Source organism: Chaetodon auriga, chromosome 3 (genome assembly GCF_051107435.1).
Source record: "Chaetodon auriga isolate fChaAug3 chromosome 3, fChaAug3.hap1, whole genome shotgun sequence".
NCBI classification, from domain to species: Eukaryota; Metazoa; Chordata; class Actinopteri; order Chaetodontiformes; family Chaetodontidae; genus Chaetodon; species Chaetodon auriga.
Window position 1 is genome coordinate 5,338,429 of NC_135076.1, and position 16,507 is coordinate 5,354,935.

The 16,507-nt window shown below is 40.3% G+C and overlaps 1 protein-coding gene across 1 annotated transcript in view; it reads left to right on the forward strand.

The window, feature by feature from the left end:
• Positions 1–16,507, forward strand: part of LOC143315754 (uncharacterized) — an 86,525-nt gene that overhangs the window by 53,032 nt on the left and 16,986 nt on the right. Inside the window, exon 12 of the mRNA XM_076723131.1 lies at positions 8,493–8,642. Coding sequence (XP_076579246.1) covers positions 8,493–8,642 — 150 coding nt within the window. The remainder of the gene's footprint in view (positions 1–8,492; positions 8,643–16,507) is intronic.

A 16,507-nucleotide genomic window follows, 5' to 3' on the forward strand; every position in this document is an offset into this window, starting at 1 on the left:
TACTCCAAATGCCAGGTACTCGAAATATGACTTACTATACATCAAAGCCAATAATATCTTGGTTCAGATCTTCAACCTCTCTGAATTCATGCTGTGCACCTTGTTTCTGTCGATTTTTGAAAAAATATGAAAATTTTAGATATTGCCAAAAGGTCAAAATGTAAAATAAACAGACAAGCACATCTTAAACTGAAGAAAGGCTCTGGTGCACTGCTGCATGAGAGACTTTGTACACCTTTGACAAATTTCACTGAGCTATACTCAACAATTGGCTGTATCTGACCTTTGGTGTACTTTACTGATCAGCTTCTGGCGAAACAACTTACAGCAGCTCCACACAATAAGTCTCTCTCCTCTGGGATATTTCTCAGAGATTTATGAGCTTCAGGCTGCATTTTTGTCTTTTGTGTCCAACCTACACACCAGACTCTGAAAGCAGTGTTCCATGGCAATGCAATGCTCTATAAAGGGATATTTTTTCACAGGGGAGCTCCGTTTATCGATTCATGATAACATTTCAGAGTGATTTCAGTGCTCTGTAAACAGGCTTCACTTTCTCTAACCACTCTTACAGAGCCCCTTGGTCAAAATATGCACTGCAAAAACCTATATTATCCTTTTACTTTCAGTTCAGTAAATGCATTGTCAGATGAGCCTTAAACTAAGTGTTCTATTGACATCCACTAACAGGGCTCTATGTGTTTAACTTTTCATCGTATTCAAATGAAATGTTGATGAATAATGGTCTACGCGACATTGTATCAACTTTTAGTTAGTCACTGTAAAGAATCACCTTTCCAACCAAAGTTCTTTGAAGAGTTATGGTAGATGTGAGGGATTAATGTGAACCCTGTTGTAGATACCCACATTAGGTTTTTGATTTTTAGCTCAGCATCACATTTCACTTGTTGATAACACCACTGCAACATGAAGCAGGTGCATCATGTGTGATTGTATCATGCTTCAACTACGTTCTCCATAGTGTGTTTACATTCTTGCGATGACTCTGTGATGTAGTCGATGGTGGGAAGGGCAGTTGTGCTTTCAGTGTTTTCTCACACTCTACTGTAGGTCCCCATCTGATATGCTTCTTCTGCGTGAGGCCAGATCGTATCTGCCATATTTTTGAGATTGGCAGCTACTGTCATATCCTCTTGGTGACCTGGGATAACTCCCTCCAGTTTCATGTAATTGTACTTTCCTGCTTAGTTTTGGGTTTTCCATTTCTGATATTATGCCATTTCTGATATTGAATGGAATTATTGTGATGTTTTGCAATGAACGAAAGTAACCACAACCAACGGTTGCCACGGCATGACATGACAAAATAGTCATTACTTCACCAAGGTTCCAGCATCAGCTATTTCATAAAGATGCACAAATGAACTGAATTTCTGAACCAGAAAAACCTCCTGGTGGCCTGCTTTTTGATGGTCTCATTCAGTGTTGGTGTCCCTGACTCTTCCTGAAGGCATCCTCGATAAAGAACACAATTGAGCTCATGTGTTGTGCAGCTGTCCAGTTCAGTAACCTCTCCTGGGCTGTTTCTACAGCCATGGAAAGAGTCACCTGTGCATCATTACCTCTGTTCTCTGTGTTTTTTTGCCTGAAGTCTCTGAGACGTTCAAGCTGAAAGAGAAGTGAGCAAGTCCACAAACCTTGTGGCTAGGCATCCATTCCCGACCAGCTGTGGTCAGCCAAGCAAACATTAGGCTTCAAGAACAGTAAAAAAAAAAAAAGGTTATTTCAGCTTTCTGTTAAGAGACATGTTTCTGGCTGCATAGTCCTCATGCTTCTTCCCAGCAGATATCCTTCCCACTGAGGAAATGAGGCTAGCTGCCATATCACTCTGTCCTTCTAGGCAGCAAAGCAAGAGAGGCCCAATACTACTATGTATGTTGTGGTTTACTCCTCTTATGTACAGACCCATTCATGTGATTCATAAGTTCTGCCTCAACTGTACATACATTGTCATGGTCACAGATTGCGTGTAACACAACAATGATTATGTGTTACAATTGCATTTCTATTGACATCAGCAGAACCCAGTGATTCTGCTACCATGCCACTGCACAAGCCACTACACTTCAGTGGATGCGGTAATTAGTGCACACTCTCATTTCTCTTTTTAGACTTGGGTTGGTGGCAAAGTGTGCAGTAAGGAGTCATTATGCATGACTGTCCAAATGGAGGACTTCTCAGACCATCAAGCAGTGTTCGAAACCCCCTCTCCCCAAAATCGTTCTGACATCTGAACTGAGGCTTCATCTGACAATTTTTAGAATTATCCAAAATTTATCCAAGACAATCTGACAGATATGACAGACACTTCCTGCAGCAGTTGGCCAGGTATTCAGAGGAAAGTAGGCAAGATTTGAAGGTCTTACTCACACCCTAATACTTCCATCACTTTTCTTGTGTACAAACAGTTGCAAAACCATAAAGCTTTCAAGGAGAGCTTGTCCTGAACTGTGCGCAATTGTCCTCATTTTAACTAGTTTGGTGTCTCCCTGATTTCTATGACAATAGGGTTTCCTTCCCACCTTTGAACATGGACATTTGTAACAGCTGTAAACACTTTCGCCTTCTGACACTGATATTACATGTTCTACAAACGTTCTTTTCAAAAGTACCCTGGCCTTCAACATTCACAATGTTGTTGATTTTTAAGGATTGCAGGTTCAACCCAGAGTCATTTTAGTTGGAAACAACTGTTGTCACCCACTTCAGAACATTGTGCAAACTAACAGTGTGCAGGAGGTGTTTCAGCAGTGTTTTTTAGTCACCCATCTCACGCATCTGTGCCAAAGTGCAATGAAATCTGGTTAAACAGTTGCCACAGACTTCAAGGAATATGATGTTTTCAAGAACCTATTTACAACTGATAAACAGAAAAGCTTCAGTCATTCATTCAAAGACATTGCTTTCTTTCGCTCACACATCACACTCACTCCCTTTTTGCAGACTGAGTATGAACGTTTAAATATTACCTAAAAGCTCAAAACTATGATGGTGTAGCTGAATTCAGAAGTTAATGTAATGCATTCAAATTTACGGTCTTTGTTTTTCAAAAGACTTGAAGTCTGGCATAGTTTGTCACTCTAAGTTGACTGAAATAATCAAGACTTACACTGCACAGATGCAAATCCTCTCTCGCGCCTTGCTTTCTCTCACCTCTCTCTCTCTCTTATCACACTACTTCTTTTTGGGGTCCTGTTCCCGCTTGACGTCCTGGTAAGCAATTTCCTCTGCCTCCATTTTTTAGACCATAATTTTGATTGATAATTATCGTTGGGGACATAATTCTGTTGAGCCACCCAGCAGAGTGAAAGACTAGTAGAATAAAATAGAAATGGTGTGTTGTTGGGTGCATTCGAGCGTAGCCACAACAAATGAATGGATAAATCTCTCAGAGCTGCACTCTGCACTGCCGATTCAAAGAGACCAACAGCCAGTGCCGCAGAGAGAGGAGAAAACACACTTGTCCATGACTTGCTTTCACTTTCTCCCTGCAGCCTAACTTTATGGCCTTTGGTTTCAAACAAAGAACTTGTGATTCATCTTTTGTTTCCCAGTCTGCTGGTTTTGTTTTTATGAAATGAAAGACTAGCTGTACCCTAAAGGATCATCAGGCTGATTTCCACCAGACTTAAACACTCTGACAGTCCAAGGGGAAATCCCTGTTGGAGGCCTGGTTGGGACTGCTGATCAGCCATCTCTCATTATACACATATCTGAGCTGAAAATATTAGCACATTTGACATAGCAGTTGACAGTTCAGTCTCAGTTATATTGTTATAATGTGGATTAATCCATCCTTTGAGTAATCCTGTGCGAACACCTTTAAATGAGATACCACAAGCTGGTGAAATCCTTATGTACAGGATGCAATGATGAGATTATGAATTCATTCTTCTTCCTGAGAAACAGTAGTTTACAAAAACAGTCTTAACACAAGGTCCATTTAATATCTGTTCCAGACTTTTTGATCATATCTCACGATATACCTCAACAGATGGAGTTTGCCCCATTTTTAAGGAAATGTCAATGTTCAAATTTGCATTTTTTCTCAGCACTTAAAAATGCTCCCTAAAAATTGAAACCTTGGAAACAATAATTAACACAACAATCTGACCATACACTCCATTTAGCAGTTGAGCTTTTGATCAGTCCCCAACTGGCAGTAACACAAATACAGAAGAAGGTTACTATGTGGCATAGATTGTGACTGTGAATAATAAGATACCTTGAGACATAAGGATGCCTCTCGCAAAAGGGTCATGTGAGGGTGTGGGGTATAATGTGGGGTGTGTAGAAGAGTAAACTCTTTTTAGACCTGATTCATGAATCTGTCTTTGCAGTATCTGCTGAGGCAGGCTGACATCAGATGACTTTGTTCTAACTGGTAACACATGTGACTGTCAGTGATAGCAAATTAATATTGAACATTTAGTACATACAGTTCATAGTTTCTAGATCATATTCAGGATACTGGAGAAGTTCAGAGACAGAGTGTCTTTTTTTTTTCTTTTGAGAAAATAGACATGGCATTAAAATGTGCTCCAGCACCCTGACATGACAACATGTGTTCAAGCACAAAAAAAAAAACTGCTTTTATATTAAACATGCAGTGCAGCCTTCGTGCTAATAATGGATTGTACCGTTGCTTCAGATGAACAGCTCAACATTTTGAAGTGAAATTACCAGGCAGTTGAAACTCCAATTGTTCAGAAAGTCAACTGTTGGAGAAAAAGCTGTGTTTTCAGATCAACGCCTAATGAAAAGGTTACCAGGTGTACATGGATGCCTTGGGCTAAGAGGAAAATTAGCGAACTTGACAGTATAAATGTTACCTTACTTGTCACATTGATTTTTCCATAAAAATGGCTTGTCAGCACACATCTAACATGGCAAACATGCTAAGCTCAGTTTTTGCAGCAGGGAGTTTGCGGTCATTGCATATTGCCAGAAATCACAATGGCAAAATTTGCAATAAACCTCAGAGATTATAAATAGGCAATCACTACAAATGTAGAAATCCTATTGTGGACTAGTTTCATTTCATGCATGTCATCTACAAAGGCAGGCACTGCTGTATACATCCAACGGTGAAAATATGGTAAATGGTAAGTGGACTGTATTTGTATAGCGCTTGTCTAGTCTAGTCTTTTCTAGTCCACTCAAAGCTCTTTGAGTGGACAACCACTCTACCTCCTGAGCCGCAGCCGCCCCATGACATGGACATCACTTGTATTTGGTGCTTGCTTCATATAATGATTAGAAATGTGAAGTTTTGAAAAAGTAAACTTAAGGTTGTGTAACATTGATTTTTGATCATATTGCTCTTTTTTTAACCTTACAACAATTACTGACTGGAAATTATGCTGATAAACCTGCAGCCTTGGATTTGAAAACCACCACACCAGAGTCATTCACTGTGTTTACTTTGATTACATGATGTGCAAATGACACCAGGCTGCTATAAAATAACAGCACACACTTCTACACACATCAAACGTTTCGGTTATAACTCTTGTGTTGTGCCTGATTATGAAGGAAGCATCAGATTAACAGAGCTCATTAATCCAGTGCATCATTGTCTCCTTTCCAGCAGCCTTTTTAACAAGTTGCATTTCATGTTTTTTTCTTCAAATGTATAAGTGTGCAGACACTGTTGACACATCAGTTATCTTATGATGTGACCTTTTATGGCGGCAGATTGAGTAGAATTAAAACTGAAATATCGTTGAGTTGATGTGATCGTATAAACAGCCTCACTAACATTGTTTATTATTTATTTGTGTCACCATTGTACAAATTCATTGCAAAAAAAACACACCACCTGCCTCTGGCTGCACATTTGTGGTTCTGTGCGTTCACGTCAGGCCACTCTTGCACCTTCTAGACAGCAATATGATTTCCATGATGAAGCATTTTCCCATTTCTCGAGCAATGTGACTGGCTGAGAGTGTGCTTATTAATCATCACACCATCTGATCTACATTTCACTACATCCAGCCCTTTTGTACTTTGCCCTGCTTGAACCAAAATAGGAAGTGCGCTTGCAGGCACCCACACAGTGCGTTCACCCAAGATCTACCTCTTTGCTCTGGTCATTGCGCTTGCACAATTAAAACAGGGCCCTCAAAACAATTAAAGTTGACGGGTTAAAACTAATTGACATTGGAAAAAAAGACAAGCTCGAACAGTTGAAATCGTATCCAGCATATGAGCAAACAACTTACACGGTCAAATGTAATTTTTCTGAATAGGCTTTGCAAAAGATTTCACACAATAAACCTACAGGATTATTAAGTACAGAAGCCAGCAAACACACAGCACTGAGAAAGGGTGTATACTTAATACACGAGGAAACAATGCCAATGTCAAACACAGCAAAGAGAAACTAGAACAGGAGGAAGCTGTGGTACTGGAGGGAGTAAATTACCAACACGACTGAGAGGGCTGTCCAGCAGGTGCATGAAAACGGTATGACCAGCTGCAGCAGTGTTATGTTAAGAATGAAATCATCATCAAGAGTGAGACATTGTCAGTTTCTAAAGATCACCTCATTTCCAGATTGAGCATGCTTTGTGAATCACTGCTTTGCTAGATCTAAGGCCATGCTTCATTTGAGATTAGTATGGCTCAGTCTTGCTGATAAATGTGTAGTTAATTCATGATGGTGTCCTTGTGAGGCTTTAAAACTAGTAAGTCTCTATTTCCGTGTCAGGCTTGGGGCCAATCTCATTCTCAAAAAGGGAAGAAGGGAAGCCAGGCTTATAAGACTGCCATGTCTCCATGGTTATGCAGTCTCTTGTAAAGTTTCAAGATTTAAAAGGGTACCATGGTAAAACTCAAATTGCCCTGCTTATACGTTGTAGTTCCTCCTATTATAGGAAACATAAATTAATAAATCAGTTGCCTTGCGCAAATTATTTATGTTTCTGAAGAGTTAAATGTCATAATCTAACAGTAAGCAATCCTCATTAAATATTTTATCAAGGATTAGTTTCACTGCTATTTTTTGTGGATTTTTTCAAAGACAGCCACCCTCCACCTTCCCCACCTTGTTACAGTCCCCCTGGAACACCTCCAGATTAGCTGAGCCTCATTTGGCAGTTCTTTGTTCTAAACAAGGATGGTCAGGTGAGGAAATAAACAGTCCAAAATGTGTGTGAGCTGAGTGAGTGACACACTACCAAAACAGCACAAGCATTCCAACGCCAGCTAGACGTTAAATCTCCTGTTGATATGGTAAACATGTTAGCAACCAGTTGACTGTTGACACATCCAGCAGACACAGAGCAACAGAATCATTCAACTGGAATCTTGTTTCTGGCTACCTGATGAACGAAAGTCCAATATTCTCTCTCCTTTTAGCTCTGATTTTCCCTCCACCAACTCCTGAGGGAAATATCTGGCCCTTAAGCTGCTAAATGTTCCACAGTATTCACCAGCTGTGGCTAACGTGGTCTGCCTGCTGCTTGGTGTTTAGCAAGTAGTGTACAATGGGTTTATCAGAGGCTTTTCACTGAAACAACTGCCTCCTGCTTTTGGGAACAAGGTTCACGAGAGTGTTGAGACTGAATCAAAACTGTGAAGTTGTGTGCAACAAAATCAAAATGATGATTTTAAAGTGCTGAAACTCTCAGCAGTGCTAAGAGGAACTGCAGACTTGGATGATGATTCTTTGGAAGAGTGAGCCCTTTCACAAACTACATAGTCATTTCATCCATTTTTCACGTTGAGTGAGTGCAGCTATTGATGAGTGCAGGTGAGTGGTGATGCTGGTGAAGCAGAGTGTGTCTCTCTATTGGCCATGGCCTTGGAAAAGTCGACTCCCTCATATAAGAAATTGAAGCTTTTTTTTTATATACCCACCCATTGTTTTTAACACTCGTCTTTGTGCACCTTCAAAATGAATTAATCCTGCTTCTTCCACTGAAGGATTTTTGCTAAGATTAGAAATAACATCTCCTTGAAATTTTGGGATGGCTTGTCATTACATTGGTTCCAGTGGCTCATGGTATCGTCATGTGAGCACAGAAGAGATATTAATGCTAAAGCCACTCGTGTATAAAACATCAAACCCTCTGCACTTTGATTGGACTTCAAAGAGCAGCTTTTTGAAACATGCGTGGTCAAATAATTTAACAGAATACAAAAAAACTAAGTCACTATCAGACCATACAGGCAGCTTTTTTTCCAGTTTGTGTTTTTGCCCTTTGAACCAATTAAGAAATCACAAACCATTTAAGACATCCTGGTAGGCTTAGCTTTATAGTGAGCTTCATATATCCCAAGGAAAACATGATCATATTGGTTCAGAAACACAAATATTTTCAAAAATGTGTTACATATCTGCTGTATAGTAGTGTAACATGAGTGGAGGTTCACTGTGTGTTCCAGTGAATGACATACTTTTATCCATGTGATATGAATTCTCACCTGCCTTTGTCAAACATCCTGTTGGTGCTTGTGTGTTTCAGGTGCTGGGCAGTGCTGGAAATTGTCCCTCAGACATCATTACCAGAGAGGCGGATGGCACCTGAGACAACAGCCCAGCCCGACTCCAGTAGCCTGTCTGGTCCTCACTCCTCTGTCTCCCCTCTGCTGTACTCCAACATTTCACTGGAAGAGTGAGTGTTTTGTGCCTTTCATCATAACCAACAGTCATTTGGCAGCAGGCCTGCTACTGTTGTCTAAAATTTATTATTGACGTATTCTATGTCATTAAAGTTGGGCACTTTTTAGTCTGCCATGTATTGGACATTTTTTATAGTTGATTAAGCTGTTTGTCTAACATCAGAGGGATCACGGTTTTTCACTTGTAAGTAGCTTGGTTGACTTTTGGTAGCCTGTCCTCCCTCTAGGTTAGAGGTTTGACTACAAAAAGTTTGATTCCAGTCCATTTTACTTCAGCTAAGCATGATGGACATGTCTGTGATCCTTGCTTTAATAGACTGATTAAATAATGAATTAATTTCAAAGGGAAATTACAAAACTTTCCTTGTTAGAAGACATCAATATGAATATGAATCTCTATTTACCTTCCAGGTAACTAACTGCTTTATCCGTCTTCTCCTTGTGTGCATAATAGTTTTTCAGCCTCTTCTCCTGTGGTCAGTTTGAATTACATTTTTACTTACTGTTATGAGCTGCCACCACATTTTTTTCCAATGAAAGCCAAGATTTTACTGTAAATGTCTCCGTACAGTTATTTAGTGCAGATGTTCAAAGGGCATTGCTATTAGCCGATCAAATGAACCAGAGTAAAGGAGAAAATGCTCCAGAGGTCACTCTGTGGTTGATGAGAACAAGCCCTTGCATGATCTTGGGACCAAGCCAAACCATTGATATTGGGGTGTGCAGAACACAGCTGTAAAGCAACCAGGGATTTTTCTTAGTAGAAAATGCTAAGAACATTCTTAAAAGCAATTTCCCCTCTTATCATTTGCATTTTCTGTCACTAGTGAGTGGGCTGACATTAGCAACAATCCTCAGTTGAAAGTCGTTGTAGAACCGTTTAACTGCTGTTTTAAAATTGAAGTTGACAGTCTCTTCTTGACCTTGTGAACAGCTCAAGGTCCACTTAATGGCTTGTTCTGGAGCTTTCAACTGTATAATGCTGACCTCATCAGCAGATGTAGTTTTCTCGGTTGTCATAGAGCAAAAAAAAAAAAAAAAAAAACTAAAATAATATAATGATTCTGAGACCCTCCTGGACAAAAGGGTTGAGGTCTGGCAGTTCATGGAAACATGAACAGCAAACAGGAGTTGACAAGAAGATCTCAACTCAAAGACCACTAACTCACTTGTTTTGGGATTTTAAAATTGTTGTGATGGATCAAGAGGCAAGCTCAATAATAAATAGTGTACCCTGTAGGTATGGATAGTACCTCACCTAAAAAAAACCCCCAAGAGGACAGCATAGCAACGCAACTATTCCAAAACTGTCATCTGAGGTTGAATGACAATGTCAAATAAAATCCACTGACATCAGCTTAGTCCTTAAATAATTTGGCAGGCATGGAGCCCTTTTTATGCCATTACATTGTCCGCTCCCATTCTGAGAAAATAAAACAGCAGCAGATTGTCATTTCTGATACTTAGTAAGCTTTTTGTCATCAGAACTGTACAGTTTGCTATTCAGTTGATGCCAAAAGGTGACAGTGATGATACATCAGCAGAGAATTGTGTGAATGTGCACAATTAACAGCTCTTGTACTGAATATGTAATTATTTCAAAGCATCTTTGAATTGTAATAGCTCCCTGGCTCAGGCCTCCCCTTTCCATTAAATTCTCCTTCATTCCTCTGATTTGCAGAACAACCATTTTTCATTCTGATTGCTTGGCATGAATTTTTATTTCTGTGTTATTCTTTCCCCCCTACCGATCACTGCTCATTGTTCATCTCCTTAAAAGGCAGAGCTCCTGTGACCCACATGGCTAAGACAACCTCAGTGACAGGCACTCTTCTCTTCTTGCTGGGCAGAGCTGTGGCTTTCATAGACCAACATTGCCCCCTAGTGAATTATTAGAAATTCTTTAAAAAAAAAAAAAAGCATTTGTTTGGAGCACATGGCAACATCACTTCAAATCCCTGTCCTCTAACCTTTTTCCCCTCATCTGCTGAGTCTTTTTGAAAGCCTTTGTGCGTTTAATGCCATGGTAGGATGAAGGGGGTAATAACAAAGATGAAAGTGCCTCATGTGGTCTGTCATTTGGATCAAAACAACAGGTTGCTTTTAGACACTTTGCCATTTTCCAATCCTCGGTGAGTATTAGCCTGCACCTCAGATAAAGGTGATTAGGGAGCAGTTTTACATCTGAGATGCCCCAAGAATATCTGGATGATTTTGTCCGCCTGTGTAGTGTAAGCACAGAATATATAAGCTGTGTTGGGCTGTTGTTAAGACTGCTTTAGTCAAGTCCAGGAGCCTTGTTTATCAAAGCAGGCATAAAGCAAATAGAGTAAAACATTTCCACTTCTTACACACAAACATGTGGGCTCTGTTGAAATTATGCTATGCCTGATACTTCCCCTCTGCATGGGGACCGGAAAAAAATGGGTCACTTAAATGTAAATGACCATTTGAGTGTAATTCAGATTAAATAGATTAAGAGGTTGTTTTAATTCGCTTTTTAATTGTTGAAAAGATGATCATTGCAGACACACCTAAGTTAAATCAATTAAAATTAATGATACTGAAATGTAACAATTCATTATTTTTGAAGCTTGACAATTAAACTGATATCAGTGGATCTTTCCAATGGAGCCACAGGTGCTCAGTGATGCATTGCGAGAGGAATAAGACAAACAAAGGCACTAATATACAGTATAACTTCACTCTGAAAGAAATGATAACCTTGTTTTTCCAAATGAAAATGAAAAAAATTGTTGGCAATCTTAACGGATAGGCTCGCATGATTGACAGCCGAGTTGGGGTTTGATTACATTCACATTTCTTCATTTGGTGACATTTGTCCAAAGTGGTGTTCAAATGAGGTATAGTCCAAGCCACAGTAGACAGAGAGAATAACAACACTCAGTTCAACATGACACAAGTGTCATAGGGCTCTTTGGTACATTAAGTTAACATGTAAGTGCTGGGCAACAGAGAGAGAGAGAGCATATTAAGTGAGTAAGTACTCACCAAAGAAGCAGGTGTAGAAGCAGTTTTTGAAGACAGAAAGGGATTCTGCTGACAGAATCGAGTTTGGTCACTCATTACACCACCGATGGACCTCACAAGAGAGGAGTTGTGATTGAGATGTCCGTCCTCACAGTGACAGTAGCACAAGTCGTTGTTAATTTGCAAATCGCAGTGAATGAGACAGCTCATAAACCTGAATGAGGAATTCAGGTAGGTGGCATGCTAGGCCACTCTGTAGATGAGCATTAGTGACTTGAACTTAATGAAAGAAGCCGCAGGGAGACAGTTGAGAGTAATTAATAGTGGAGTGACATGAGCAGTCCTTGGCTGGCTGAGGACCAGACATGCTGCACCTTTTGCTGAACATTACAGTAATGAAGGCGAGAGAAGCCATGCACAAGTACAAGGAGATGAGTGGAACTGAGTAGACTCAGTTAGATAGAACCTGGTCTTTCTGGTGTCATATAGTGTGAAGCAACGTAGCCGAGTGGCAGATGCAACATACTCAGTTAAAGTTAGTTCAGTCAGGACCACCTTAGTCAAAGTCTGTTTATGAATACAGCATACATTAATACAGCATACACTATATTTGGCGGTATGGCTCTGTTCTGGGACCTCCCTGCCCTTTCACACACTTGCGTGAAAAGCCTGAAGCAAAGAGAGCACCTCTCTGCTCTTCCATGTGCGTACTTGGAACGGCCGTAAGCAGGGAGAGCAGCAGCAAAGACCCCCCAGGGAACAGAACAGAGTGGGCATCAATGACAGCAGAAATGACATTGATAAAATCAGACATGGCATAAAGGTGGAGCTGGGGTGGAGGTGGGTTTTAAACAGCTTGCAGAGGAAGCAGCAAAGGGTGAGCAGGCTATGACAGCTTAAATAGAGCGCGCTGAGATGTGCCAGTAAGGAGCGACGCAGAGAATCACTTGAGCTGTCAGCTAATGTGGGCTGGTCTGAGATCAGCTGAGCCATCAGCCAATGAGCTTGACCTGGGTGGCTTTCCTGAACTTGTGCTATGCTTCATTTGGTCATCAATCATGGTGCCTAGATTTGATGACAGACCAGCAAACTGCTAGTGAGAGTGAGGCAGAGTTGAGCTAGATTGGGATCATCAGGAGTTCACTGAGATCCGCTCTGAGACAGGCGCCATGTCTGGTGAGAAGGACAAACAGAGCTGGGTAGCAATACTAGGAAAAACTGGACCAAGGGATAATCTTCTTTGAGAGGTGTAGTGGGAAAAGTCAGGGACCAAGCATAGATCCTTGTGGTACTCCAGTGGAAACAAAATGATGCGTGTCACTAAAGGTTTGTTAGCGTCAGGCCAGTTTAACAAGCAGAATTAGGGAAGCTCACATCCATATCAAGCAGGGGCGAGAACAAGTCAAGACCTACACCAAAGCAAAGTGAGTATTATGAAAAGATAAACGTTAACAGGATATGCAAGAACTTTTTTGGATATTCCTTAACCTTTAAAAAACATGGTTGATAATGTTTCAATTGGTAGAAATTTGTCAAGTCAACATGATGAGATGATGACTTAATAACAGACATATGAAAGTTTGGCCAGCCTGGACAAAATGTGTGCTTTTCGTTTTGTTCTTAAAGACATGCTAACATAACATCTGCAGGGAATAAGCTAGCTTATTTCTACAAAATTTGCTTCAACCGTTATTTGTGTAATTTTACAGATGAAAATATGAAATAGTAAACGTGGCATCTGCAAATGTCGGCAGTCTATCAGCAGTCAGTGACACCTCCCTCGGCAGAAATGACGGCCTCCAAACATTTCTTGCCACAACTCTTGCGATGGGTTATTTTTTACTCTACTCTTTGCACTGTGAGGGGGATTTTAATCATTTTATTTCTCTCAGTAATTTGTGTCAAGAAGCTGTGCAAACTGTGCTTAAGTTAAATACAGTGAGTGTCGAAAGCAAAGAATGTGAATATCCAACTAAAAAATTCCATGATTCATCTTTTTTCTTCATTATTTATGAATTTAATTGACATCTCTTTTAAAAATGATGCCTCAGATGTTCTTTTACCACAAAATCTGTGCATTATTTGTTTCACTCACGGCAAAAGACAACGTTGAATTTAATATGATTAGTGGAAGGCTGAGGCAGATGAAAAGAAATATTTCAGTAACTTACACACACACACACACACACACACACACACACACACACACACACCACAGAAGAAATGTGCTGCACTTTTATGAATATGTTAAAGCACAAACCAAAGTAAGATGAAAACATTTCATATTATGATTTAGACTTTGACTTTCGAGCTGCAAAAAGTATTTCATGGGGATGGAACCCAAATTATCAGTACTAATAATAATCACCATATGGCTTGGAACACAGCCATTCAGATTATAGTGTTTGCCATATGAATACAGCCATGGTGTTAGTTGTAGTATCATGACCGATCTTCGTCTTTTTCATCTCTTAATGTAGCTGTTTCCTTTCAAAAGGCTTTCATACCCATTGCCATCCTCCCTCATCTGGGAATCGTTGAAGGAAAAATAGGAGGTAGTCAGTGACAACTTTAGGCAACAAGGTTACACCATGAAAACACAGCACACACTGTAAGTGTGTCCACTCTTGTGAGCGCAGTAACCTTATCTTTGTTCATCTGGATGGATGAGGAGGATCCTTGCATGCTTTCATTCACAGCATTGCGATGGATTCAGGTGTCAAGTGTGCCAGCTCAGCAGGAGGCACAGTCTGAGAAGTGTGCGGCAAAAACTTCTCAGAGATCAAACACGCCATCAAAATACTGCAACAAGTGGAAGACTTCCCATCCCAGGGACTCTCAAACTTGTCACTCAAAGGTCCGCATCTGATTTTTATTCAAGGTCAGATGTCCGGAATGATTGCTGATAACAAAATAATATTTCATCAATTAATTAAGTGACCATTTGCTATCGTTCAGACAGCAGAATGTTAGCGGTCCTCTCCTTTTTTTTTTGCTGCAAATAGCGCCTGAGGAGAAAACAAATGGCAAAGATGCTGACAGAGGAATCTAATGTATCAGTGTGTGATAAAGCCACTCTCCTTCTCATCATCATGGCTGCTCTCTTACCACATAAACCCACGCAGCTTTTTCACTGAAATCTACAATTATGTATTTATTTACACAACCTGCTGATAGCTGCTCTTTGTCTCCACTCTGTCAGTTTTGCAAACTCTCAATTTTATCTCATTCAAGGTGTATCACAGAAGACTTTAACTGCATGTTTTGACACATATATTCCATCATAGAGTTGGAATATAAACACACAGATATTTTGGACTTTTCATTCCTATTTGCTTTCATATCTTCACTCTGTCACATCTCCATTTGTATCTGAACGGGGAACACTAGCTATCATTCCTGAAGCTGAAACATGTGTTAAAAACACTTTTACTTGTTTGGAGCTTGTTATCTTTGGTGATTTGAAACACCAAATCTTTGCTGTTGCCTGTCCTTTTATTTTGTTTTGTCTTGCATAGCTGTGCACATACTCATAGAACTGGAGTTACGCCCACTAACTACTGTTGTCCTCACTATAACAATGACCCCTGTGACACAAAAATGTTGGAAGTAACATAACAAGCAACACACAGTACTTTCTCTGTTGTTGGTTTCCTCTACTGCCACCAACTGAGAAAGTGGAGACCCAGTGGATTAACTTTGTGGAAATGTCACCACAACAATTGAGAAACTCTTAGGCTAACAGTTATATTGTTATGTGTGTGCGAATCATTTTCCTTCAGCCTGCTTTGAGGGCCAATACAAAGCAGGATACACTTCAAAACTGAAGCTCAAGGATGGATCAGTACTTCAAACTTAGAAGCTCTAAATTTTACCATCTTCATGTTGCTTTACTCTTTATTCTTCAGGTTAACCTGTCGAATTTGGCATTAGCACGTTCTGCAGCTAATGTGGCTAGCAGCATCTATTGTAGACCCACACGCTGGAGCACTGTTGGGAGTATTCAGTACTGAGGGACTGTCAAGAGAAAGTGTGTGAAGGTTCAGCCTCATCTGAGGCCAATTAAAGAACCAGAGGAGCAGCTCGGATGTGGGAAACTGTTTTTTTTCACGTTGTTTTTAGTGTCGTCTCACACAGCCACAGCTAACGTTATCTCCACACTTCTTGATGTTACAGGAAAGCCTCCACTGCTACCTCATATGTGTTTCTGCTGTGTGCCTGTGTTTGACAGACACACCCTGTGGTACACTGACTACTGTACTTCTATAATTTACTTAGGGTTTTCTGCCAAAGTATATTATGTCAGAGTGTGTGTCTGTCAGTGCTGGGTCACTACTTTAAACACATTTCTCATTAGCGTGGTGGCAGTCGCTGTTTTCTGAATCAAATAGCTTTTAATTAGCTCAGCTCTTTCATTGATCAAGTAGCGTGGTAGCATCCACACAAGCTACATTTTCCCAACTATTTCTGAAGCTGAAATGCAGCAGAGCGTTCAGCGGCATAAAACTGCAAGGATCAGTAAGTGAGAGGACAGACGCACTGCCATATGATGGTGACGTCATGTACTCTCTCCTGCAGGGGAATACAGACGCGGGAGCTTGAATGTACTTGATGGTAATATGGCAGCCGGTTAGGGTTGATTTACTACATTTTGAGTTATTAACAGTTTGTGCTGCAAATGTGCCAAAGTCTAAATTGAGCATATCCATGCAAGCACATGTACACACACACACACACACACACACACACACACACACACACACACACACACAAATGAACACTCTGGACACCTGTTTTTGGTTATTATGTGCTGCACATGTTTTTTATTTGTTAATTTGCCTCATTGGTTTTGGAGCAGTGAGAGCAG